The 27790-nt window shown below is 42.0% G+C and overlaps 1 protein-coding gene and 1 long non-coding RNA gene across 2 annotated transcripts in view; one reads left to right on the forward strand and one right to left on the reverse strand.

Moving 5' to 3' along the window:
* The window catches only part of LOC142602923 (uncharacterized), a 48509-nt gene extending 31621 nt beyond the window's left edge, over nucleotides 1-16888 (forward strand). The window contains exon 3 of the long non-coding RNA XR_012836778.1: nucleotides 16871-16888. This is a non-coding gene — a long non-coding RNA (uncharacterized LOC142602923). The remainder of the gene's footprint in view (nucleotides 1-16870) is intronic.
* PLSCR5 (phospholipid scramblase family member 5) lies at nucleotides 13953-27101 on the reverse strand. Its single transcript, XM_075761172.1, has 8 exons — nucleotides 27006-27101; nucleotides 26172-26397; nucleotides 23485-23636; nucleotides 19021-19063; nucleotides 17913-18133; nucleotides 16214-16375; nucleotides 15005-15166; nucleotides 13953-14031 (listed from the first exon to the last, which is right to left on the reverse strand). Exons 2-8 carry the CDS (start codon nucleotides 26182-26184, stop codon nucleotides 13993-13995), a joined length of 792 nt encoding a protein of 263 aa, XP_075617287.1. The 5' UTR covers nucleotides 26185-26397; nucleotides 27006-27101; the 3' UTR covers nucleotides 13953-13992.
* Nucleotides 27102-27790: the final 689 nt, after the last annotated feature.

The raw sequence follows: 27790 nt of genomic DNA on the forward strand, positions 1-27790 counted from the left end.
GAAAAAAAAAGATGCCACCCATTCACACAATACAAAGTAAATTATCGGTCTTTGCCATATCAAATAATGCTCCACTTCTTTTCTTATCCAACTAGGATCGCTGGTGTTATGACTGGAAGCCAGTGCTTTTCTGTTAGATCAGTGGTTTGAAATGCTCACTACCTTTTTATTTTCCCCAGTGAGCAGGTTTGATCAGTGCTGCAGGGACTTAAAACATTTGGAAGAGAAGTTGGAATTGCTTCAAGAGAAGTGAGAAAGGGACCATGCTCATAGTAATTTATTCTTTAGGTTTAGCATGTTTAACTGAAAAGAAACATTATTTGTAGATTCTTGACCCCATTTTCTAGGTATGTTGTTTATGGTCTGCATATTCAGAATATCACTTGCTACTGCTTCAGCTTCTGATCCCCCTGACTCTGGCACCTTGTCTGATCCTGTGGTACCCAACACCAGAAAGGGGATCAGTTCCTCCACCAGCTTCTGACACAGAGGTCTCAGTAACCTGATGTGCTGGATGGAGTTGTGTCGACCAAAGGAGCTGTCATCTTTCTTCCTGCTATCACCTAAACAGCTCCGATTCCCTTAGTGCTCAGGCAGTATGGTGTCTGGGGTGGAACAGGGGTGGAAATTCCCTCACGGCTGTACATGAGAAGCAAATAGCCTTTGTGCAGCTCAAACTATGTAGAAGTGCTTTTAACTTCAGGAAAGCCATTGTTCGTATCCCACAGGAAATAACAGTGATTACCGGCAGGTTTGCCTTTTGTGCCTGTGCACGCGATCCCACAGAAGATGCAAGTTCACTTCTCCAGCGTTTGGTCTGGAAAGCAAACCCAGAACAGCAAGCAGCCCTGGCAGGTGCAGAGAAAGATTAGCTGTGAGCAACTGGTGTCTTAAATACAGAAAAGACAAAGGATGTGAGGCTCGAGGCGCAATGCCCCCCAGCCGAGGGGTACTTTTTTTTTTCCCGTCTCCCATCCCTCACTTGCGCACAGCTCTGACAGGCTGGAGTCACTCAAACCGCGTATGCAGAGGAATGGAAAAGGTACTGACCGAATCCAGGTCCTTCTAGTTTCTGGCTTAAAATTTAGGGCCTGCCAAGCAGTGCTTGGACATCTACATTGTCAAATCCTTCCATCGCTCCGTGGGGAAACTGCCGCAGGGACAAGGCAGGATGGAGTAAATTGGAGTCGGTGTTATCATCTGGGGATGATGGGGCAAAAGTGAACCTGAACAGCCTTTCGGTGAATACAGAAGGAATGGTAGATCCGACTGTACCAGAGATCGTGATATTGGCTGCTCTGCACTGTACAGGTTTTGCTGGCAAAGATCACACGATTTACAGTCACACAAAATACACTTTTAAATGATAGGATTTTTCACAGTACGTAGAACTTGCTGGGAGGGTTTTGGTTTTAAAAGGCTAACCCTAGTCCCCTCACCCCCAATTATTCACATTTTAGGAATCTTATTCATAAAATCAGTAAGCTCTCTTCTTTTTTGCATTTATATTACTTGTATCCAAACTAGTAGCGATTTTAAAAGCAAATAGGCAAATATTGAAATGTTCCAACAGGCAAAATCTACACTTTGATAAAACATGACGAGTCTAATATCAGACCACCACCAGTGTGTCAGACACGATGTACATGTAGTAAAAGCCAGTTTAAATCTAAACATTTTTAAACGTAGATAAATTACTAGTATGTGGTGGGTTGACCCTGGCTGGGGGCCAGGTGCCCACCGGAGCTGCTCATCACTCCCCTCCTTCACTAGACAGGGGAGAAAAAGTGCAACAAAAAGCTTATAGGTTGAGATAAGGACAGGGAGAGATCACTCACTAATTATCGTCACGAGCAAAACAGACTGAACTTAGAGAGGGAATTCATCTAATTTATTACCAACCAAAAAAGAGTAGAGGAATGAGAAATAAAATCAACTCTTAAAACACCTCCCCCCACCCCTCCCATCTTCCCAGGCTCAACTTCACTCCCGGCTTCAACCTCCGCCCCCCCCAGCGGCACAGGGGGACGGGGAATGGGGGTTACGGTCAGTTCATCACATGGTGTTTCTGCCGCTTCTTCATCCTCAGGGGGAGGACTCCTCTCATCGTTCCCCTGCTCCAGCATGGAGTCCCTCTCACGGGAGACAGTCCTTCACGAACTGCTCCAACATGAGTCTCTCCCACGGCTACAGTCCTTCACGAACTGCTCCAGCGTGGGTCTCTCCCATGGGGTACAGACCTTTAGGAGCAAACTGCTCCAGCGTGGGTCCCCCACGGGGTCACAAGTCCTGTCAGCAAACCTGCTCTGGCATGGGCTCCTCTCTCCACGGATCCACAGGTCCTGCCAGGAGCTTGCTCCAGCACGGGCTTCCCACAGGCCACAGCCTCCTTCAGGTGCCTCCACCTGCTCCGGCGTGGGGTCCTCCATGGGCTGCAGGTGGAATCGCTACACCCCCTCATCCTCCCTCCATGGGCTGCAGGGGGACAGCCTGCTTCACCATGGTCTTCACCACGGGCTGCAGGGGAATCTCTGCTCTGGTGCCTGGAGCACCTCCTGCCCCTCCTTCTGCGCTGACCTTGGTGTCTGCAGAGTTTCGTACATCTTCTCCCTCCTCTCTCCGGCTGCAAAAGCGCTCTCTAACTGTTTTTCTCTTTCTTAAATGTGTTATCACAGAGGTGCTGATTGGCTTGGCCTTGGCCAGCGGCGGGTCCGTCTTGGAGCCAGCTGGCATTGGCTTTGTTAGACACAGGGGAAGCTTCTAGCAGCTTCTCACAGAAGCCACCCCTGTAGCCCCCCCGCTACCAAAACCTTGCCATGCAAACCCAACACATTCCACCCCTTGCCTCTGTGAATCACATATTTAAGAATTATCATTAAAATATACATTCAACAGAAAAAAGTTCACAAACACTAATTACATCGACAAAGATGTTTTGCTTAGTAATAAATTAGATGAATTCCCTTTCTAAGTTCGGTCTGTTTTGCTCGTGACAATAATTAGTGAGTGATCTCTCCCTGTCCTTATCTCGACCCACAAGCTTTTTTGTTATACCTTTTCTCCCCTGTCTAGTGAAGGAGGGGAGTGATAGAGTGGCTCTGGTGGGCACCTGGCCCCCAGCCAGGGTCAACCCACCACAGGCTTTTTGGTGCCCAACGTGGGGCTCCACAACGGCAGTTTAGTATTAAGAGTGCTACAGCTATAGTAGTTATTAATTTGCAAACTCCTGTGCAGGTCACAGGGTTTGTTAGCTGTGCTGCTTATCTCTATTTTGCTAAACTTAGGAACATGCTGATACAAACAATGGCTGCTCTGTGCTTTGGCCTAGTGTTGATGATCTTACTGTGCTGGGGGAGCTGTTTTGTGGGGAGGATGAAAGAACTTGGGAGCATGCTAGTACAAACAATGGTTATGTGCATGGCCCTGGCATCAATGTTATTGCTGTGCTGGGGGAGCTATCTTGTGGAGATGATGGGGGAATACAGCTCTCTCTCTCTCTCTCTCTACCTGGGTTTGACGTGGATGGTTTCATTATGCAGGCTCCTAAGGCCCTTGTTCACCCTTATGTAAGCTCATTAATATTACTAATTAATACTGCTGGCATATTACAGGTGTTGTGGAGTTTGGTTTTGTCCTGGTTTAAGGGGAGACAACTTTTGAGTGAGGCAATACTGAAGCCCTACTTCCCAGGAAGTTGCCGGACATCGCCTGCTGATGGGAAGTAGAGAATAATCTTTGCTTCCGTGCGCGGCTTTTTGCTTTAGCTACGTTAAACTGCCTTTATCTCGACCCACGAGTTTGGGGTTGTTTTTCCATCTTCCTTTCTCCCCTCCCTGCCTTACTGAGGAGGGGAGTGATAGAGCAGCTCTGGTGGGCACCTGGACCCCAGCCAGGGTCAACCCACCACATAGTATTATTATTATTATTTCTTTGATGTGGAACTGAGGCAAATGGATTCCATCGTGCTAACAGCTGACAGGCATCCAACATCTCCCAAGTCCAAGTGTATCTCTCTTTTTGGTTCAGTAATTAGGCCTTCACTAAGATAATAAAAAATGTATTCAGGAAACCAGAAGAGGCAGCTAACACATTATCTCTGTATTAAAGATTTGTAACTGTGGTAACAGGACTGTTAGCTTGTTTGATTTCATTTAACAATGTAAGTCAGTCGTCAAGCCTGCAGTCTAACAAATGAGTTTTAGGTTCTCCTTTGAGAGGGAAACGGGGTGAAAATGGTTTTAGTTTTGTAATATCTCTATTGATTCAGCATCCAGATAGTAGGATCGTACAGTTAAGAGTTCCAAACCCCACCAAGCAGCAGTCCTTATATCTTTACAAATACTGACCAACATCTCCTCAGGCTGTCATTAACAATTGTGCTAATTTAAACAGGGAAAGCAATTCCCACAGTGAACCAGCAGCCATCATCATGTCTTTCCTCAAGATACTTGAACACAAGGGGAAAACAACAGCTAAACAACAATAGAAACAATACAACATATTTGATTTTGCCACTAAGCGTTTTTGTGCCAAACTGATTTCTTTCTTAGACTGAGATGAAGGCTAAAGAAAGTTTTACTGCTGCCAGTCATACAAGTTTGTGAATGTCAGCACTGCAGACGAGCCAGCATAAGCCTCTTTAGAGCTGGAAACCAGGATATAGGGAGGAAAAAAACAACTCAACATAAAGAAAAAGGTCATTACATTTTACAGCATTTAGGATTAACTGTGATACCAAGAGTGCAAAATGCAGCTTGTGTAAATCCTGTTTTCTGCTAAAGGGATACTCATACTGCAAAGAGATATTTATAGGCAACGTTTTCCTAGGCATGATTTTTTTTTTCCCATAAAAAAGCATAATTAATACCAGCTTAATTAATACAATACACCAAGAAAGCTAGCCCAGGCCAATTCCACACACCCCATCCTGCAGACGTGCAGCTCCATGTGTGAGACTTGGTACTCTGGATTTCCAGGCTGCTTAGACTTTTCAGGGGTGGGGGTTGTTTGTTTGTTTGTTTGGGGGTTTTTTTAGCTTTTTTTGCAAAGCCAAGTTCTTTCATTTAGGCACTGTTGCAGGCAACATGAGATCATACAGCAGCGATGAAGCGTTAGTAGTCCTTGAACACTCCCTCGCCTCGGTTGGTTTCCTGGCCAAGCGAGGAATGTGCGTGGGTGGGATTCAATGCCCAGTTCCTGTAAGGCTGACGCTGCTGCAAAGCCGGAATCACATAAAGCGGTTACGTTAGGACACCTGGAGTCTTGAATTGACGTCTCCCCTTTTAAAAGGTACATAAAATAAAAAAGCCGGTAAGCAGCAGCCCATTGCCATGGTGAAGGGGGTATCTTTGGCTGGAGGGGAGGAGTGTGTCCCCCCACTCCCATAGCCCGTCCTCCAGAGCCCCCACTCCCCAGCCCCAGCTCTGTCCTAGCCCAGCAAAGATATCCGACAGCACCCAGGCCCACATCTGCTTTTGTTTACAACATTTAGTCTTTTGGACACCAGCATTGGTTTTGAATTTAGTAGTTATGAAAAATTAATGCCTTTTAATTTTACTATTCTGGATTAGGCACCCTAGGCTTGTCAGGGAGCTGCTGATAAAGGCAAAGCTGTAAATGGCATTCTTTCTGATTTTGCTGTGATAAACTCTGGCACTCGCTTCTTTTATCAACCTGAGGACGAATAGTGCAATACCTAAACACATAACCAGGCTAAGAACAAAATATTATTAAAACCAATAAAGTCCAAGGTAATGCAGTTCATAACAGACTCATCTGATAAAAACATACTGGGGACATTGAGGATTTCATTAATTAAGAAGATAATTAAGCAGTTGTAAAGGTAGAAGTGCCACTATATCTGCAAGAGTTTATGAGGTGAATTTACAGGCCAATTAAGAACAAGAATCAAGGAAACTCAGCACCAGGTAGTGCTTCTCACACAGAGAGCTTTGGGATTTGGGGAAGTCTGGAAGCTGGGGAAAAGAAAACATTGGAAAAGGAACACAGAAGATTTCATCAGACATAAACCCTATTCACTATTAAGAGCTAGCCACCAATGCCAGGTACAGTAAACTCTTATCTCAAACCAATTACCTGGGATGTGGAGTAGAGAAGAAATTGCTCATCAAAGCAGTGCCTTCATGCTCAGGCCAGGACCATTCCTTAGAAATCCTGAACACAGCTTTCAGGAGATTCATGTTTAGTCCTATTATTTCTTAAATCAAGTTTGTCACATCTGTTACTCACAGCCCAGGAGATACTTCTTCGTGGTTGCCGTATCACGTGGTATTCTAAATTGTATTTGCCATCCAATCCTTGATTCAATTGTTTAATGTAATTGAGCTGCTGGTTGTTACTGATCGAGGAGATGCCCTCTCCTTTCCCCTTAACCACATCTCACTGCTGGCAAGGTGAAAGCAGGATACATCCCCCCCTGCCTGCACAAGGACAGGTCCTGGTGGGTCTCCTGGCCAAAGACTGCAGTTTCTCTTCCAGCTGTGGCAGGTTTGCAGCATGCTGCTGGAGGACACTGCACCAGCGGAGACGCACACCAGGAGCCAGCCCTGCTGAGATGCGTCTGCTCCTCCTGCATTGCTGCGGAAGGAGGCTTAGTGCCCTCCAGCCCCTTGGCCTTGGGAAATGGCCACTCTCTGCCACTGGAGATGGGAGGTCCAGCCACCTGGACTTGCAGCTTCTACAAGTTGGATGAGATGAGTTGGCCTACAAGTCTAGGCTCTGCAGGGCTCTGGAACTAATATGCTCCTTAGGCAGATCTTCAAAGTTGAGGTAAAAGCCTTTTTCACCATGGTATTTACAATTATTCTATATGGTTCTCTTTCAATGATCTTTCCCAAAATTTCAAAGCATGTAATTTCTGCCTAAGTGGATCTATATTAGCATTAATCAGTATTTTCTATGACTTTAGAACTAACAAACATTTTACACCATTCAGCAGTTATTTCCTCTGAGTATAAAATACTTTCTGGGAGAGCTGCATAGAATCATTTACCCTTTCCCTGACATCAGGTCCAATGGCCTCACCCAGGGTGGTGGCAGTTTGATAGAACACCATGTTCCCTGAAACACGTCAAACCCAGTACTGCTGAGAGAGGACTGAGCAAAAGATAAGAATTTAATGAGATTGCTTATACAAACAGGTTAGTCTGAAGTCAAGTCGCACATATGCTTTTTTTTTGTTTTCTTTCCCCAGTCATATAACCACACCACTCTATGATAAGTCTCTCCACCGGTGTGCATGTGGAAGTCATACACATATACCTCGTTGGAGGAGATAAGATTTCCTGTTGAAAGAAAAAAAAAAAAACAAAAATCAAGACAAAATGTCTAGTCCCCCTGCAGCTAAAAGCAAGCAGTTTTAGCTTATGGAAGTTTTTATGGATCACGTACACTCTCTCTTTAGGTGTCACGTTTACTGTCAGCATATCAGTTGGTGTTTCTCTGCTCTGGCTGAACAAAGTCTTTCCCAAAAAGACGCCCTATCTGTTCACACAGCCACCTCTCTACAGTCCTCCCAAGCCCTAGCTTTTGTCTCTCTTGTCTCTACCTTATTGCCCTGCGACTTTCACCTCATTTCCTCATGCATTGCTTGCAGTTATTCCGCAAAACAGGAAGAACACGTACCTCGTTCAAGCTTTCCTCAGCAGCAAGCACAGTACTGCTTCACGCCTCACGTGTTTTATAACAATGTGAGTACTAATCTGCTATCGCAACGATGAATTATCATTTGAGTGTCCAGGTTGATGAAGGGCATCAATAACACAAACATTTTGCAGATCATCGGGGAAAAAATAAAATCTCTTGAATTTTCTATTAGGCTCCACGAGGAAAGGAAAGGAATCAAACTGTGGGACTGTATTGACTTTATTGGGACAATAGCCACAGCACTGTGTCAAGAAGGATGAAATACGTTGTACACCACTAACTCTTGTTGGGGTTTCATTTCTCTGGGAGTTTGTGTTAGATGCCGCCATTTTACATCAGGCCCTTGATAGTCTGCAGCAATAAAGGCAAAGATAAAACTGTTCCTGATAGGGAACAATTCAATTAATTTATTTACTAAATTGTCAATTTAAGTAATAATCTGCTTGTCCTAAGTTCCACTAAACTTGTTTTTATCTGAAATGCTGTTGCATTTTCAGAGCGTTGGGGTCATGCTGCTTTTATATGGTAGGCTCAGTTAAATGAAAACGTTTCGGAACCAAATATTTATCAAATCACAACTGTTCCAAACTCTAAGGAGTTTAAAATGCAGATCTAGTTCTTGATTTAAATACTGGCATTTTAAAAATTCCCTTGAATCTCAAACAGTAAGCATTTCCCTAGCCTTATTTTCAAGGGAAACTTACGGTTCCGGGTGCCGTGTTGCTGCCCTGGTGCTGGGCAATGCTGAAGGATAGAGAAAGCATCGCTGAGCTGTAATATAAAATTATATGAAATGCGATAGGAGAGAAGTTAAATAAATAAATATTAACCCCCCATCTTTTTCACTCCTATCCTATACACTCAGCAAACTATCGTATATAATAACCAAAATGTCTTCCCTGAATTTGCAATGCAAATAAGATTTTTCTTATTTAAATAAAACAATATTTTCACATTTTTGGGTTCTTAATGAAACCCAGCAGTAATTAAAAAACATGCTCAAAACTTTCATTTGTGTTCTAGAAAAGTGTAAAGCATACAAGGTATTTCTAGTAGTGATCCTAATTTTGATCCCAGGCTGCATTTCTCTCTTTGGTTCTGGCTGTTACACAGGAGCATTATTATTAAAGACAGCTGCCCAAAATTATTCCTGACGGCAAAATATAATTCTTCATGAGTCTAGAAATAACATGTGGATAGAATAATAATAGTCATTAGCCTTATCCAAAAATTCCTTAAGTTTCTGCAAGCACTTCATAGACGACTAAGACAAGACTTACAAAGCAATACTGGACTTTCACACAAGCACCGTGACATTTTCTTTCTCTAAATGTGCTCATCTGACACAACAATAAAAGCAAGCGTCCATGGTCATTTCTAGACAGAAACTAGTATTTCTAGAAACAGCAGTGACTGCCAACAGTAGCTTGTAGGGTATTGTTGTTGTATGTTGGGGTTTCTTTCATACAAAAAACTAGTAATATAAATAGAACACTTACCTGATGTTGTTGGCACAGAGCAAAAAAGTCCCTCAAATTAATATCTTAAAGTGGAAAAGCACATCAAGCTAATGAGTCCTGTTGAAATGACTTACAGGAAGAATTTTCCTGCAATACTCACCCAGTTGCCAGAATAAAAACATTATTGGACATACTACAACTGGCCTATAGAAACCTAAAGATGGAAAATGCGTGATGTGTGCTTCTCTATTTTCCAGCCTTGCGTACCCAAAGTACAACTTTCCCTGTAAGCAATGAGGAGGGTGCCCCAGCCCTGGGATGGCCACGAGGCAGCGCGGCTCTCACTGTGCCACCCTGGGGCTCTTGGTTCCCTCCTGCATTTTTCCATAACACTATTTTATTTTATTCCATCCCATGCTAAGTCTAATGTAGCAACCTTTACTGGAAAGTACTCTTATTTTAGATAAACCACAAGCAGAATTAACAAGGTCACTCAAGTAAGTGGGCACTTTCCTCTCAATTAGGATTTTATGTGAGAACTCAGGAGTTCTCGTCAACATTTTTTATTACCTAGTTATTTGAGGACTAGACCTAGGAGGTGCTAGGTTCTTTAGAAGTAAGAGCACACAAAGTGCTCAGTTATCTTTAAACATTATGAGCAGCCTCCACGCTTATCTGCTTGCCAACATCCAGATTTTAGGAGCTGTTCTTTGCCAGAGCCCATGTAATAAGAAGTACGCAGAACTGAATCTGCAGCCTGTGAAAGCAGTGAATTTGGGTCTATGCAAGATTGCCTAACTTATTTATTCCCTGAGAATGAGGATACTAAATGGAGGAGATAGAGTTAATCCATGTGATACAGTAAAGTAAATTTATTTCAAACCCAATACTGACAAACCAGCCGTGTAAGTACCAGTGCTGCAGGGCTTCACAGCTGACCCCGGGACTCCATACTGGAAGCACAGTCCATCAACATGAACTTCACTCCATTAGAAAATGTATATTGGATAATTTCTAGGTTTGTCTAATCCTAAAACAAATAACCCAATTGAAACAAAAAGACATTTTTTCAATACACACATCAAAGTCTACAAAGAGAAGTACTTTTGCATCTACCAAATTATTAGGTGACCAAAAGATCTCAGGACTTACAGAGATGCTGCATTGCCACTCTCTTATAAAAAGCATTTGACCTTCCCATGGACAAACCAGCTCCTTCCCAGGTAGTGGTGTCATCTGGGTTTGTGGCACTGCAGGGGGTTTCCATCCCTCTGCCCCAGGACTGCACATAGTGATGGACCACAAAGACATGACATGGGGGGCAAAGTTATTTTACCCATAGAAACCTTCCATATTTCTAGGGACCCCACCGCAAAGCAATCTCCTTTAGACACAGCGCTTTCTGTTTCTGCAGAAGGTGAGGAATGTCCTGGCGCTGGGGCTTGTCCTCTGTCCACCTGTGGAAGCTGAAGAGATGCTCGAGATGCAAAAAATAGGTTTTGGGCTGACCAGAAGAGCTCACTTTGTAGTAGACTGGATTCTGCCCGTGCATCTACCAGATCTCAAACTATCAGGCACCAATAATTGAGCTGTAAGTTGTGGGCAATAAAGATAACCCAGTATCATGTGACAAAGGTTTATTATCAGACAAATAAAATAAAGTAATCCAGTTAAGGGTAGAAATCAATTAGAGGTTAAAGGTGTGTTGATCTTGAATCAGCATCCTGCTTACAGCTCGTGATCTGTGGAAAGCTAAATATTGTAATAATGAACTGTGGCTGCCATCTACTGAACACAAGAGTTATGTACTACACAGCTTTACAATTTGGCTAGTGATCAAGTGTGAAACTATTTGCTTGGCTGGCTTAAGTAAAATTTCTGTTTCATTAGAACAATCACATTTCTTTCTAGATGATGTTCAGGACATGAATCTGCTTTAGAGAATATCTGTCCCCCTTTGGGAAATACTGAATTCTCCTTTAGAGAGCCACTCCTAACCTGCGGGGAAACATGAAAGGTGAGATTTGTAAAGAGCATACGTAGCTCCCATAACGTGGAACACATTGCTATTAATAAGAAAGAGTTACTAGTTAGAGCTGCAAGTTTCTAAAATCTGAATATATGCTAGCTTTTCTTTAGTAATATCACGCAGAACTCCACCATCTTTGCTAAGGATAAATACCTGCCCTCCTATGGCAGCTGTGGTTTAGAAGAAGGATCTTCCAGTTGAAAAGTGCTGGCATTGGCACTGAATTTCTACCAGGATGTTGAATGGTGGGACCGAGGTCAAGCAGGCTGCTGAGGAAGTTCTAGCCAGCAAGAGCTATCCCAGCCCCAGTGCCTTGTTTTATCCAGGGACTGAATCTGTTCCTGTATGTCCCAGAAGCTGCTGCTGGGTATAGGCAGAGGCATTCAAACACACTCATACATGGATGCAAGTACTACACTTAAAGAAAAAACCAACATACTAACACACTAAACAGCAACAAAGTCACCAAGTGCAAGAAATACAGTACTACCATCTGGTTGCAACATATAAAAAAATATATGCATATATTGCTTACCTACAAGGTATACATGTGAACACTCACAGCCAAATTCAGCCCTGCAGGTAAATAAAACCCTATTTTGCATTGACTTCAATGGTGGTTGGACACATTTGCTTCAAAGATGTCTTTGGCTCGTTAAGGGTCGTGAGAAGGCTGGGAAGTGCCGAGGAAGCGTGGCAGATAGCAGGGGACCTGCTGGGCTCGCTGGGCACTGCATTGAGCCGGGTGTTCAGACACAAACAACTCAACAACAGTGCAAGAACGTGGTTTTGCATGAGACCGAAGCCTGTTGACTACAATAACTTCTAAGATGGCAAGGGGATTTAAAGAGATAAATTAATATAAACATCTGGTGCTTTTTCTCAGTCTGCATTAGAGTAAGTCAAGAGTGAAAGGACTGAATTTAATAAACTGACACCAACGTGATACTAGTGAGAATGGCAAATTGGCATCTGCATTCCTCTGCAAAACTACAAATTGCCACACGAGGGAGCTTCTTGCCCGCGAAGCTCACAGCTGCTGCCCAGGGTGCGTCCTCCCGGGGAAGGCGGCAGCGATGGTTCCCTCCGAGTTCCCAACTTCTGCGGATTGCAGCCTGATTGCACTGCCGAGAGTCACAGCGAGAGCCAGCAATGAAGTGGTTAACAAATAATGATGACTGTCAGAGCTTGTTAACCACAATTATTTTCAAGGCATATGTAAATCTGTATAAATACCTAAGTGTGGTATATAATCTAAAACATACTGTTTAAATCTATAAGCATTCCTGAATTAATTTCACTATGGGAACATTAGTTGCAACTTCCTGACTTCACTGTGTTTGAATTCATATCCATGAACATTAATTTAAAATTAGTCTAAATATTTGTTGAGAATTAATCATCTGATAAATTTAGCTCTTTTTCATTTTTATGAATTATTCATTATCTCCTCTCCTTTCCGTTGATGTGTTGGTTATTTGCAAGAATTAAATTACTAGTTCATGCTAAAAAAAATCCAGCATTCACGGTGATTTGTAAAATATTCCCCTTGGAAACTTGACCAGTGGCTGTGGTAGCATTCGTTTTTACCACTAGTATTGTATGGTACTGGTTTGCTTCTTGAGGAATCAGTGGAGTTTTTGCAAGTTCATGCAGCAAATATTTTGCAACATAAAACATTTCTGTTTATGTCTTGCTTATATATCATGGACGTTCCCACAAAGGAAGCTTGCATTAGTAAAAACCTGTTAGTGGGAATGTTTGGCAACAGTATGATGAGGTGTGACTGCAGGAAGGAACAGCTATGTAAAACTGCTATCTGAAATAGAAAAAGCTCCTGTTGTGTGGTCCTATCACAGAAAATACCTCAGCTTGCCGAAGGAAAAGAATAATTCTGTTCTAGGGTGGCCTCAGGCAAGGCTGAAAAGTCATCAACCACCAGATATTACTAAGAGTAACAAATCTTTTAAGGAAAGTCTTGAGTGGATGGGAGCAAGAATCCTTAACACTGGACAGTTTAAATGTGAAAAGATTTGTGCATGTCTAGCACATAGAGGACCATCTCTCAAACCTTATGGCCTGCATTCAATAAAAGCAGTGGAAGAGCACATTTTTCTGAATCGAGCTTACATTCCCAAGTCTAGTACTGGAAGCCTAATTTCTGGCTGCCACTCATTAAACAAATCTTTGCCATAAAATTAATTTACCAGCAAACATCACTTCCCTTCTTTCAACTCAAACAGATAACATCTTGAACTTCCCATCGGCTGATGTCTTTATATTTGTTACTTTCAATCTCAGTTTGTTACTATTAATTAAATAACAAATCATAAAATTACTTCTAAAATTATGAGAAAGCAAAACCCCTAGAACACACCTTCATGTGGTTAGTAACCGGTACCAGCACTTGCAAAATATCAAAGGCTTCTCTAAACATAGACTTTCATCAGTGATGCTGCAAGCCTTCATCTAATCTTTCATGATTTCCCATGCAGGAACATCAAAAGAGAAAGAAGAGAATAGCACTGTTCCAAAGCAACAGTGCTCTGTGTGAAAAGTATGTGTTTAGTTAGAACGCACATAAAATGTAAGTGGGAAATTACTATTTACATGAGACAGGTTTTAATAAACATCATCATTAGCTCCCTTTCTTTTCCTATAAGGAACAAGGATTTGTGCAGTTCAGAATCATGTCCAAAGCTCAAGGGATTTCTGGAAGAAAATGAAAAAGAATTAGAAAGTATCTAATGTATAAGTCTTCAAAGCAAGAAGATCAATTTCTTTTCATTTTTACTTACTGAAACACATTCTGCATATTTTATTGTTTCTGTCATCTTGTTATAATCCATCCAAAGAGTTTTCAAAGAACATTAAGTCCTACAAATAAACAAACTGTGAACGGCAAAGAAGGTACAGTAATGCAGCAATTACTATCAAAAGTCTTACTTGTAGGCTTTTTTTACAAAGAGTACTTAGATTAGTCAATCATTTGCTATTACTCTGCCGCTGAGCAACAGGAGTTTTGGAGGACACAATCCAAAAATCTTAAGTGTCATGAGAGTTACGTTTCTAACCTAATAAAAGCAAAATATCTGAATTGTTGTTGCCATTTTAAAGCAAACACTTTCCAGTGAATAATTTAAATAGTTCTGTCCTTTTGTTTTATATTCTCTGATGTAAGTATTACAGATGATTTTGAAACCATAGCGTGTTAATATTAACACATTAGTGTTGGCAAAAGAGGTACACAGCAAATATCATTTTGTAATTCTAGAAAACATGCATCTTAACTTCATCGTTACGCCTAGCGGTGAGTACTCTCCTTTCATATAATTCTTCTTTTATGATTCACAAGGGAATTTTTGTAGGAAATTTCATGTGACCTGAAGGTCTTACATGCAACACTTGACAGAATTACCAAAGTGGCACTCACTATTTGAAATTACCATTAGAAACAGCATAACTTTTGTTCTGGTTCATACACCCATTCAAACACAAGAATAAGGAATTTGGGGGAGTCTGGTGGGTTTGACACGTATGGTGAATATTTGATCCTGCCATGCAAGATACTGAATTACATGTGGAATACTATTTAAACAGTTTAATAACAGAAACATTAGGAACTCAAAGATTCTCAGCAAATAAGAAAAAAAAAACAAAACCAAAAACAAAACAGACACACAAAAAACCCAGCAGCCATAAAAATTAAAAGATTTTCAGTTAATATCTATTTTAGGTAGTGGGTTTTCACTGCAGTTATGCCTTTGTAGGATCACAGCTGATCGCAAAGGCCCCTTTGGTCTCAGTCTGCCCATCTCTATAGGTCTTCCTCTTGGGTTTGCATACTTACGATGAGGAAACAAGCACCGATCATTACTGCCTTGATTCTCACATCCAGATCCACAGGGACCTGGATCCCAAAGTTGGCAGTGTTGGTAAAGACATTGTTTACAAATCCAGACCAGTACTTGGAAATTTTGCCAATCGTTGACATCTCATTGAGAGCTTTTACCTGCACGAATAAAAAATAGGAATACACGTAGATGTAAATAAATCAAATACACATTGATTATATCTCCAATGAATTAATGACTGTGCCCTGACACACAGTGTGCTATAGTTGTCAGGTGGTTCTTTTATTCTTATCATTGAGATGCTCTATTAGTGTCAGATTTGCCTTTAGGACTGCCACACAAGAAAGGGTCTCAAGTTCGAAAACGTCAGCATCTTTATTGCTGACAGAAAAGTGGAGGAAAGCAATTGTGAAAGTTTATACCACTTTTGCTCTTCTTTCGCAATGATTTTTCCTGTCTCATCTTTCTGATATGCTCTGAGCCACAGCAGTATTATTGTTGCGGACCACTGTCCCCTACAACTGGCAGATATGTTCTCAATTATGTTGCCATCCACATGTTTCTCACAGTATACTGAACTTTCAGACAGTACCCACTGAAGCCTTCTGATCTGGCTAACATGTTGATCAACACAGAAGCTATTTTATGATTCCTTGACTAAGGTAAAGCATTTTGTTCACATCAGAAAACTCAATGCAGGGTTTCTTTGAGCATCCCCATTCTCCTTCTCATCCCTTAAATATCTCAGTGGCTCCTCAGAATTATTTTTCTCCTGATGAATGTTGTCAAATGGATGTAGATCTATTGGACAAGTAATCCTGCCCATGGCTCTCAGTCTGACAGTAATGAAGGCAGTGGATTAAATGTCACAGGCTTCAAGGGACTATGAGTCAGGTACCAGTGAATGCACGTGGGATGAAACCCTGAGCTGAAATCAGTGGCTGAGCAGTCATGGACAGCCAAGGACAAGGACTCCACTTAGTGACGTGTTTATTTCCTTGAAGGAATTGTCACTCCTGTCCAGAAAACAGCTGTAGGGATCAGAATGTACAAGTCAGGAACTCCAATGCACATTGTTGCCCTTCTGTTCCATAACTATAGCAACATACATAATATTTTTAAGGATAGAATAACAGGATTTTTGAGTGAGAAATTTATTCAAAGTAGTAAAACTTTAAAATTCTTAGCACTCATCAGAAACATACCTCAAAGTCAACATCTTCAAAACAGCCACAAGTTGCATATGGGCCAATTATTTTTAGTACATCTTCTTTGCTTTCATTCTGTATAGTAAACTTAGGCAGAAAAGGGTCCCAGTTCTGTACAACGTACCCAACTATTGTACCTGGTGGGGACTGAACTTCTAACTAGCAAACAAAACAAAACAAAAAAATCTTATAAACTAATTTTATATTAGTATACCTGTCCAAAATAATGTATTATTTATATAACAATAAAATATTTATTTACAGATTGTAATCATATATAATTTTGCTAAACTGTTAACTGGATATCACAAGGTTGTCTAGTGGCATTTTTAAATATAGTGGACAATATGAAGCTCAAAAGTTCACCAGAAGCTAACATCTTACATATAAGATTTTGTAAAAGCCATGTGCTCTGAAAAGGTTTTTTGATTGTAATCAGTGAGTATCTGTAAGCTTTTTTAAACACTTAGCTGAGCTACCAAATTTTTTTTTTTAAATCCTGATGCAGAACTGAGAAAGTAAGTAGATAAGTTAATCTATAAAACATTTTCATAAACCAAGAAAGAAGTCTGAATAAAGGAGAGTCAAAATAAGGAGAAAAGATCTGATTGCCTATAGGTCTGCATTTTTCTCTCAAAGCATCTTATTTCTAAGTTCTGCAGTTTCCCAGAGATATATGGCCTTGGAGAGGCAGAGCCATGGAGAAAAGCATTGGCTTCCTCGGAGAGCTGCTTCCCAGTCGTGCCCAGATGCACTGGTGGCCTCCAGGGATTTTCCATCCTCACAGTCTGGCAGTACAGCGGGTGATGTCCATCTGTAGCACTAACAGACGTTAGTCTGCCTCAGGGCAAGCAGTGTTTTAGGGTGTTACCTAACTGGGAAGACATCTGTACCATCAGATATAGAAGCTTTATTTGGGACATCAGTAACATCCCATGAAAGGTAGGAGGCATGCTGGAAATATAACTCATAAAAGGGCCTTGTTTATCAATAGTTACTTATAAACAAAGGCCTCCACACAGTCCTGAAGGCTGAGGTGAGTGTGAATTCCTAAGAATCGTAGAATTGTTTAGGTTGGAAAAGACTTTTAAGATCATCAAGTCCAACTGTAAACCTAGCACTGCCAAGTCCACCACTAAACCATGTCCCTGAGCAGCAAATCTACACGTCTTTTAAATCCCTCCAGGGATGGTGACTCAGCCACTTCCCTGGGCAGCCTGCTCCAATGTTTGACAACCCTTTCAGTGAAGAAATTTTTCCTAATATCCAATCTAAACCTCCCCTGGCACAACTTGAGGCCATTTCCTCTAGTCCTGTTACTTGCTGCTTGGGAGAAGAGACCGACACCCACCTGATTACAACCTCCTTTCAGGTAGTTGTAGAGAGCCATAAGGTCTCCCCTCAGCCTCCTTTTCTCCAGGCTAAACAACCCCAGTTCCCTCAGCTGCTCCTCGTGTGACTTGTGCTCTAGACCCTTCACCAGCTTCCATTGCTCTTCACACACTCCAGCACCTCGATGTCTTTCTTGTAGCGAGGAGTCCAAAACTGACCCCCATACTCAAGGTGCAGCCTCACCAGTGCCGAGTACAGGGGGACGATCACTTCCTGCTGTCCTCACAGAGATTGCACGAGGCTTCATTAACGCTGTGCACATACAGCGAGATGCTTGGGCAAAAGGCAATTAGGATTCACTCACCTCTTGCAGGAAGCAGGGGAACCAGCAGCTGTTGCACCTCAAGGGTCTGTTCACTGTAATCACTTCTCGGCCCGTGTTATCAGCAATCCTTATGGTGAAAGACCTTATAGGCGAACACAAGTTACGATCAAAGCAACCATTTTCTTCCACTGCAAAGTAAACTCTTTGTCCCAAATGGTTTTTTATCTCGTATTTGCTGGAGGTCTCTGTGCCAAGTATGGCTAATAAAGCAAAACAGGTAGTATGTTATCTTTAGTATAATGGTAGAGTTAGTCTTTACCAAGACTGACCAAATTCAGCTTTGCATACAAGTTTATAGGTCCAGTCTTCTCTGTAGTATATACTCTAAAAATCTATGGAACAGAGACTGCTTAAAAATTTGTTTTGAAATAATGTCACAAAGAAAATATACAATTATAAGAAAAAAATAATGTCAGATCTGTATTTTGAAGCAACATTCAGTTCAAAGACTTTGATTTGCAGTACACTGAAGCACATGTCACAAAACAGAATTCAGATCCTGAGTTTTGGTTTGAGCTTTTTCATACTTTATCATCGGTGAAAAAGTAACAACATGAGGCTGCCCCACTCCAATGACAAAACTTTCACCCAGTGAGATGTCCAACAGTCAAGCCAAAAACATTTTGAATTAGAGAAATACATTAAAAAATATTTTACCTGCAAAACTTAATACTTGTTCAGTATTTGAAATTCTGAGAAACTATTATGCTTTATTTTGTGTCTTCTGACCTTGCTTCCTTTATTTTCTTTATATCTCATAGCATGTTAATTATTGTTAAAGACAATAAATTTTTCCGTGGATTAGAAAGATGCTTCAACTTTAATAACTTTAAGGTAGAGTCTGAGGTGTCTGAGGGAGAGACTTTAGGTCTGGTGTAGAGATTACTGACTGTAATCTTTCCTCATTGGTTTGCTGCAGAACAGTCATAAAGAAAATGAGCTTTCAGCTGACACCACATTACAGGCCTGATGCAAGGTCAGCAGGAGGCTTCGCAATGACTTCAGCAAGGTGGGGGCAAGACTTGGAAGTCTTTTGGAGACGTATATGTACCAGCATTGTTAAAGATCGACAAGGATTGCACCATACCTTCAAGAAGCTCCACCTGCTGATGAATAATTATCCGGTCCAGCTGTTTAAAAAAAAAATAAAATGGTGGGCGTTGGAAAGGTCTGAGACTGCCAGTGATCACCTGTCTATTTTTATTGCTCATCTCCCTGTTATTAGGATTTCTTTGCTTCCAGAGGCACACAAGCTGGGTGCCCAAGGAGTATCTCAATTCTAGACACACTCCAGACATCTCTGAAACGATGACTGAAGAGCGTGACATTGGGCGCTGTGATCGGGTAATTCACCCGCACGTTTGAGGAAAAATAATCTCACCGGGAGAATGAGGAAGCGAACAGCGATGGACAGATGTATGTGAGAAGCAGGACCCACTTCTTACTCCTGCTCCTCCCTCCTGGTCTTGGCCAAGGGGAAGCCCCTTACCCCAAAGCTAAGGGTAGTGCCGGGCACCATAGCAGTTGCAGGAGTGAATGAGTTTGGGCTCCAGCTCGAAACGTGCTGTAGCCACATCCTGCAGGGCCCCGCTGGAGCAGCCCAGCAGGGCTACCGGGTGATGCCAACGACGGCACACGTAACCAGTAATGCTCTGATTTCAGGCACTGGGAGTCCTGCACCCTGAATCTGGCAAACGGTCACGCCGGGGTGCCAGAACGAGCAAAACAACAGCTCCCCAGAGAAACCCTCAGCTGGCTGAAACTGTCTTCCTCTGTGAGCGGGGCACAAATGCAGGAGGAAAACTGTTTGCCATGATACCCAGCTTTTCTGTGCTTATCGTCCCTCTGACATTACTCTTTTTTAGAGAACAGTCATTAGTATTATAAAACCAGCAAGACTTAATTTCAGTCTACCTTTCAGTTTTATGTGACTTTTTATGCCTGTTTTATGTGATAGTTTAGGCTTTGCTAATTTCTTTTCCTTAAATTCCTGATGGGCAAACGCTTGGCACAGGATTTTGCCATTACTCACAGCTGCAGACAGAAAGCACACAACGACCTTCTGAGACCAGCATGTCACAGCTCTCCAGCGTCTGTGTATTTTACAATTGATAAATCTTGCCTGGTACGTATTCAAACTGTTGCAGCCATTTGTCAATTCCAGTCATCTCCTGCAGCTAGTTCAGGCTGCAAGGAAAAGCTGGTAAATGAGAAACTTCTTTATCCCTTTCATTAATCTCTGAAATGTGCATGCCAGTAATTGAAATAATAAAAAATATTTGGACTTAAAAATTTTCTCCCAAGAATCTTTGCTGTTTTTAGGTTTCATGAGATACGTGAATTCTTGGAGCTCATAGGAAATGCTCTGCTGATGAAATAAGAATATACAGGTTAAAGATGGCAGGGTTATCTTAATATTTTAGTATTGATTTTAAGATGGATTTCTTTGTCCCACACAGACTTTCACAGGGAAAAGAAAACTAATGAGCCTGAAGAGTTAAAAGCTTTGTGTGATTTTGGTCTGTGTATTGGTTTACTGTGTACAACGTATAAACAGTGTTGAGACATGGTGGTGATATCACTTGTTAGGCAAAAGAAGCAAACCTTTCACTGGGTGCTGCAGGGCAGCTATTCCGAGGCCTCTTTTAGAGGGTCACTTGTGGATTAAAGGAATTCTGCGCTTGCATTTGAAAGCATCTAAAGCCCTTTGGTTTACAGGGGTCTGAGTCTTCTTGAGCTCAGATGTGTTACAATTCCTTCTACACAGCTAAATCTCAGAATTCAGGTTTGTGGGCATTAGAATTACACTTGATCAGTCTGACTGAGTATAAACTAAGCAGCTTCTTACAAAATTGGTTAAGCCTGAATGGCGGCACAACATGCTATTGAGCTACTTGGAAAATTCTTCTCCGAGGTCTCATCTGTCTATTACTGATATGGGCAAAGGTTCCCTTGATTTTTGCGATGGGCACTGGCCAATTTGTGAACTATGGCTGTGAGCTGGAAGATAACAATGAGGTTTGGGTAACTTGTTTTTTAGGAAATTGTTTAAAAAGTGTGACTTCTGTGATACTGACAGAGAGAATGGTATCAGTTTGCCAGGGCAGAAGCAGTTTATTGCCCTTCTCTGGTGCACCTTGAACAGCTGAGCAAATCGCTCCTCAGCCTGAATGACTCTGGGTGTGTATTTGCAGAGTGAAATATTGCTGTCTGGCCTTCACGTACACGACAGGTATTTTCTTTTCGTCTCATCTAACACAATACACTGTGTCCTTGAGTTGCTGCTTAGAATAAGACTGTAGGGATCTCTGAGATTCACTAAATCTGGATCCTTGTTTCAGAGTCAAACATGTCATGGTCTTATTAAGAAATATATTCAGCTTTCTCAAATCTATCCGTCTATCTTCCCCACTCCTGCTGGAGATAATCCCAGGACCTCATTTCTGTTTTTTATCCTGCATTTATTCATGACCACTTTCTGTACAATCTTTCTTCTGCTAATATCATTCTATAAATTAAATGTATCTCTTTCCCACAAGTTTTTTTACTCTTCCAAGGGTGAAAGCTGTCACAGTTCCCTCTCTGATAGTATTTTGTTACTCTAAAGATGAAACAGTCTTGTTTTAAAGCAGGTTCTCTATTCCCCATGTCTCTTGTTTTAAAGCAGGTTCTCCTCTATTCCCCATGTCCTTCCAGTGAGGTGCCTATTTCTATTTGAACCCACCTTTCCCCAATACACACACAACCAGAACGATACACAGTGTTCCAGTTTTCCCAACGGCATCAAAAACTCCCAGTTCTGCTAGAAACATCATTCATTTGAGAATTTTAGTACATGAGAATCTCTTAGTCCATCAGGATAAATCCCAAGGGATCACCCTGGCAGCTGTGAATCCCGCATGCATTCCGCAGGCAGCCCTCTCCCTGCTGGCTGGATCTCCTTTCTGCTGCAATCGATCCAGTATGAGCTTGTTTCATTAGTCACACAGCCCGTATGACTTCAGCATCGCACACCAAAATGTTCTACAATGCATGGAAACTCTAGCTGTGGGTATATGTCAATAATCAGCATTGCACACATGCTTTCCACTTTTCAGACTGCAGAGAAAGTTGAAAATAATTAGCGAGGGCTGCAGCACAGACACATGGTTAGTGGGCCGAGAAGAAGCGTGAATGAAGTCTTGAGCTCTAGTTATAGTTCTGACAGCCACTTGCTTTTTTTTCTATGTCAGATGTAAAGCTTCTATAAAATGGAGTAATAGAATTTGCTTGCCCACATTGTATGGGTAAATCTGAGGTATAATTCATGTTGGTATAGGAGACCGAATATGTAACCTGCCAAGTATTTACTATCACAATCACTTTTAGACTAAAAAATGTAGCTCCCGCAGCCTGTGAGCAAACGCTCATGTAATTGACAACACATATCATTTTGTGCATGGGCACCGTGAAATGAAAATCATAACTCCACGCGAAAGATTGTTTCTGAAGGGTGTCCCGGTTTCATTAACTAAGTAACTTAGCTCCAAATATAAAACACTTTCAATTTCTGCTTCTGTACAAAACTACCAGAAACGTCTATCTAAAATACAGACCTAGAGTGAAATAAACATTTCCCATCATCACCGAAATACAACCACAGCAGAAGCCTCTGAGCATCACCACTGCCTGATTCCATCCCTGCCCGTACCAGGCAGGGCGTGTGAAAGGTCACTCAGTGTGCACGAGAGGGGTGGCAGAATCCAGCCACACGTGAAATAAACTCCACAAACTGGAGTCAGTGTCAGAGAGGTATCAGGGAGTCACCCTCCCAGTAAAAAAATGAAGGAAGAGATGAAACTTCTGGAGCAGAGCTGCAGATCATCACCGGTCTGAGCTCGAGGAGCTGAGAGGTTTCACAGAGCGAGATGGACAGCCGCACATTTAGCAGTAGGACATGTCCACTTCCCTCTCCCGGGCACTAGCACTTTCCTGCCCCGTGACCCAACGCAGAGTGCGGGTTTGTAGCCACCCAGGCTTACGCTCACAAAGTTGTCTCCTTGGGAGCTTGCCTCCCCAGGACCTTACCTCTGACCTGGAGAGCACTGTCCTTGACAGAAGGAGTTTGCTCAGAAGACCTTCATGTTCCTCAAAGGATGGGTTATAAGGAGGTGACAATTCCTTCACACACTGCCTGTTTCAGTCTTTCTGAGGCCAGCTGGAGTTTGATAGCCATTTCCCTGAGGGTGAGCTCTTAAGGAGCTGGAAGGAAACTAGGGGGACAATGAGAGGGGTAATACTATGACCTAGAAGAAGTCCTAGAGGGAACAAAACCATGGTTTTGGTGCAAGTAGAGCTGCATGCACAACAAATGAATGGCAGCAATAAAGGAAGGTTTGTCATTCCTACGCTCCTTATTTCATAGTAACATCAAAGAACAAAAAAGCCTCTCCATCTCCACCTACCACCCCCCCCCCCAAGAAAAAAACCCCAAACAACCCCATCTCCCAAGGTATCCAAGTACTCTATGAGCAAAAACAAAATAATTCTAATATTTGGAAAGATTCAGGACCTGGTTCAGGTACTCCAGACCAGGTGGCAAGTTATGAGTGTGTGATGTTTGCTTCCAGAGACTTGCTGGTTCAACAGGCTTATTCTGTGCAGGAAGGTCAGAAGAACCAGGGAGGTAATCCTTAAAGACTGGGTTCATTTGTCCCTGAGATTCTGCAGGGAAAGAAAAAAAAAAAAAAAAAATCAGAAATGCACAGGGCCAAACAGCAGCTACCTGCTTGGATCAAAACTGGAACAGTAATGTCACATTCTGCCCATGACTGTATCAGCATTTTAGGTCAGATCAGGAGCATGAATCTGAAACGAATCTCCTGATAGTCCTACACTTGGAGCACTCTGATTCACTTTATATGTATGCAAAGTGGACTAACTGTAGATGAAGCTAATCCAGGAGATGTGGTCTTGGAGGGCACCTAATCCGCTGCAACAGCTTGCGAGCACTCCATGCGAGAAGGCTGGAGCTGGTTTGCACTCACGCGCGGGGTGGCCATGAGATCCTCAGCGCAGGCTGCTCAGCCCTGCTCCCCGTGAGCCGCCCGGCGTGCTGATGTACACCGAGCTGCTGAGGGCTTGCTTCTAGCAAGATGCTTTCCTGCATCTTGAGGGCATGCGTATTTTCTCTTAATTAGAGATAACTTTTCCAGGGATCTCAGATTCCCCAAGCTGGATGTTACAACCCTGGTATCAAAGTCTACACAGCCTCTTACAATGTATTATTCATTATTACCTTAAAGAAAAGATCAGATATCATTAAGCTGGGTTTGCTGTTGTAAACACGTCCTTTAGGACAGAGTGATGGTTACCTTGGCCAGTGCTGTGAAGGTACCGAGAGTATTTACTGTTACAGGCACCTGTAACCCCTTTCTGTGCACAGGCACCGTCCCACAGAGCAGCGATCACCTCAGCCATTTGGTTCTCAACAAACTCCTCCCGGTTTTACTACGACCATCTTTCCGCAGCCACCAGTAACACTGGCTCTGCCGGCACAAGGAGGAACAAGCTGAAGCTCTCTGCGTATAAACGGCAAATCCTCACGTTAAACCGAGCCCCTGCACTTTGGCAGTAAAGCAGCCCCCAAACCGATCGGTTTTATCTCATGTGTGACAATACTTAGGCACGATGGGGTTTGAGGTCCAGAAGGAATTTTGGCTCTAAGTCTGAAGCCCTCTTTTGCTGTTATGGTCTTAAATGAGATCTTTTAGCATTATTTAAACTCACTCTGGCTGATTCATCATTTAATCATATTTTGATCTTAATTTGTCTTTGCAGCCGCTGCTTTCTTTCAAAGTCTGAGACCACAGGAAGAAGTAACCCCTTTGAATTTGTAGCTGGCTTTTAAAAATGTATAACTGGGTAATAAATATTTTATATAGTCTTCTGCATCATTTTACCTCACAGGGTACTGTTACTGCCGTAACTCTTGTTGTTACATGAAATGGCATGAAGTGGCCGAGTGTTAGTGTTATTCTCAAATAATAAAGAGAAAAAAGACAATAAATTGCAGTCCTACCTGTCAAATTTTAAGCTATACAAAAATCAAACAGTAAATACATTAAATATTGATGACAATCCAAGCTACTCTGACACTTTGTCTATTTTTGTGGATGCTTTCCATTTCATTTATGGTATGGGAAAACTTAAAAGTTACCATATGATACACTGAGCATTCTGTACAAACATAATTTGTAGAGGTACTCATTCCTAAAAAAAAGTATATTATCAAGTTCCTTCATTATGAAAACCATATTCCACAACATGACTATTTTGCTGCTTCTGTTAACTACTATGCATGAAAAATACACAAATCGAGATCTCTCTTGTATGGCTAAAGACAAGCAAAATAAAATTTAAAAAAAAGTATATTGCAAGAGTACAACAATGCTGTAAAACCTGCCTCCTGCTGTATACTTTTTAGTGTTGTAAATGCAGAATGTTTTGAGTATTTTGGGGGCAAAGAGGGGTAAACATTTGGCAAACATAAACAGACATTGCTGAAACTCCCTGGGCCAACATTCCCTCTATACATCACAACAGGGTGACCTCTGTGGAGCTGCATTTGTGTTAAGAAAAAACAGATTTGTGTCCTTCTACTTCATTTAAGTATTTGAAAGCACGGAGAAAATGAATTTAGAAGGCTGGTTATATCAGCATGCTGCAATGTTTGCCAATAACCTGCTGCTGCTGAAAGACAATACATGACAAAAATGAACCCAGATAGGAATAATCTGACTAAATTCAGTTATTCTTCAGATATTTATTTTCCCTACAAGGTCATCAGGACTCTGGCCAGTTTTGAAAGTGAAAATCTTTTGCTGATTTGGTATTTTCAAAGTGGAATAGAAAGAAGTGTGCAAAAAAAGTGGTACCCTTGGCTCAGTACCTGCCCTTCCCACGCATTCTGTACCGGCAGGTTTAAGCACAGAGAGACGAACACTAAATTTTCTGATGGAATGCAGATGCTAACATTTTGTAACATATTTTATTCAAATAACATTCTAGGATGGATTTTAGTCTCCTTAGGAGCCTCTTGAATGCTGAGAAATTAAAGGAAGACAAAACAACTGTGCTTTGGCTGACGTGGTTTTAGCCTGAAACTCTCATTTCATCAGACTGCTGATTGCTGGAAACGTACAAGACTGTAGTTTTCTGTAAACATGATCTAAAAATACCGGCTATAGACGCACTTACCTTGAGAGGCCATGAAGCTTCCTGAGTTACTTCTTCAAAGGAAGCCAGGTTAAAAGAAAAGGCTTTTCTTGTTGCAGCAAAGGAAAAAAGAGCACAGCATGCACAAAACTTCAGAAGGTGTCTGTCTACTTCATATCAGCTTACAAAGAACTGGAGGAAATGTATTGCCTTTCTCATGTTCCAGAACACTGCATTTTATGTCGATGGACAACAGGGGGAGATGATACTAACAAACAAGAAAAATATTATTCATTTCAAGTCGTTTGCACCAATGGAAAGATGGAAAAGTGTTTTGTGAATACAAAGAGACAAAACTTCAACGTACCCACTGGCTAACTGCACGCATTAGACCTAAAATTCTACTTTATAACGTATGTATGTATTCTGAGACTACACAAATTCTATCTTTATAATTCAATATTTAAGTTTCTGTTTCTTCAGGGTATCCAGTAAAGACAGAGGAGCTGATTACTTGCATTTCCCTACAGCTGGCCCCCAGTCAACATTTCCCATGCACAGAGCAGGCACAGCTACCTGGGATTTCTCACTGTATTCCATCTGCGTAGCATCAGCCTCCCCCACAAGTGATGTCATGCCTGTACCCAGACCCAGGAAACGATCCTGTACCCCCCGCCCCTGCGTATACACCACACACACCCCATGCAGAGCTCTGCTGGTCCAGGTGAGGTGGTTAAACTGGATTTGGAGAATTAAAACAGATTGGCTGTGCTTTGCTCCAGACAAGCACCATCCGTACCAAAACATAATGTGTGTAATCACCCGCATTGCACTCAGAGGAAAGGAGGCGAAAGAGGGAGAGTAACCTTGACTTACCAGCTCATATTTCTGCCTCAAGTGCCCAAGTCGCCATGGAGATCATCACGCACATGCAATCCGCAGACAGATAAGATGCATGGCTGCAAAAATGGCAGAGCCTATGCACAGAGCCAGGCGGAGCAGAGTGAGGTGTTGGGGACCATTTTCTGTTCTCTCTGCTACTGCAAGTCCTACTGATTTGAAACGGTCTGTAGGACAATGTCTGAGCAGATTTAATTCCAGAGTTTACAGTCCAGGAAGATGCTGATGAGGATCTCTGAAGGAAGAATACAGAAAATCCCTCTTTCAAAAAAAAAAAAAAAAAAAGTACATGGAAGCTGATTTGTACTAACTATATTAGTCCATGCAGAGACCCTAGGTCTACCTATGGAACATGTAAAAATTTGGCTATGTGAAACTTGCCGGGAGTTTATCATTGCCCGCTTGAGAAGTCCCTGGGTGCGGTGGCAGCACAGCCTGACCCAGCAGCCAGTCCCTGCTGTGCTCATCCCTGGAAACACCGTACGAAGGGAGAAGGCAGCCCACAGACAAAAGCTTCAGTTCCTGAAAAATGGACACTAAAGAAATCCTACTAGACTGGGAAGAAGTTTGACATCACTAGAAATAAAGATTAAGAATGACTAAAAGTTTTTGCTTCCTTTCTCCCCATCAAAGACACACCTCTCTGAAGCCGGGGATCTAACCTGGAGAGCAGGCACAAAGCCTAAACTAAGAAGAAAAAAGGAAAGGGAAAGCTCTGGATAAATACAGTAAACCTAACTTTGAAAATGACGGATGAAAAC

This window comes from Balearica regulorum, chromosome 9 (assembly GCF_011004875.1).
Source record: "Balearica regulorum gibbericeps isolate bBalReg1 chromosome 9, bBalReg1.pri, whole genome shotgun sequence".
Taxonomy (NCBI): domain Eukaryota; kingdom Metazoa; phylum Chordata; class Aves; order Gruiformes; family Gruidae; genus Balearica; species Balearica regulorum.

Excerpts from the sequence above, each read along its gene's own strand:
- PLSCR5 (XM_075761172.1), bottom strand. Across the intron at positions 18,134-19,020 it reads GCAGGTGGAGCTTCTTGAAG|CCATACTTGGCACAGAGACC; the intron begins GTATGGTGCAAT and ends TTGCTTTATTAG. Across the intron at positions 16,376-17,912 it reads TCCCCTGCTTCCTGCAAGAG|TTAGAAGTTCAGTCCCCACC; the intron begins GTGAGTGAATCC and ends TTTGTTTGCTAG.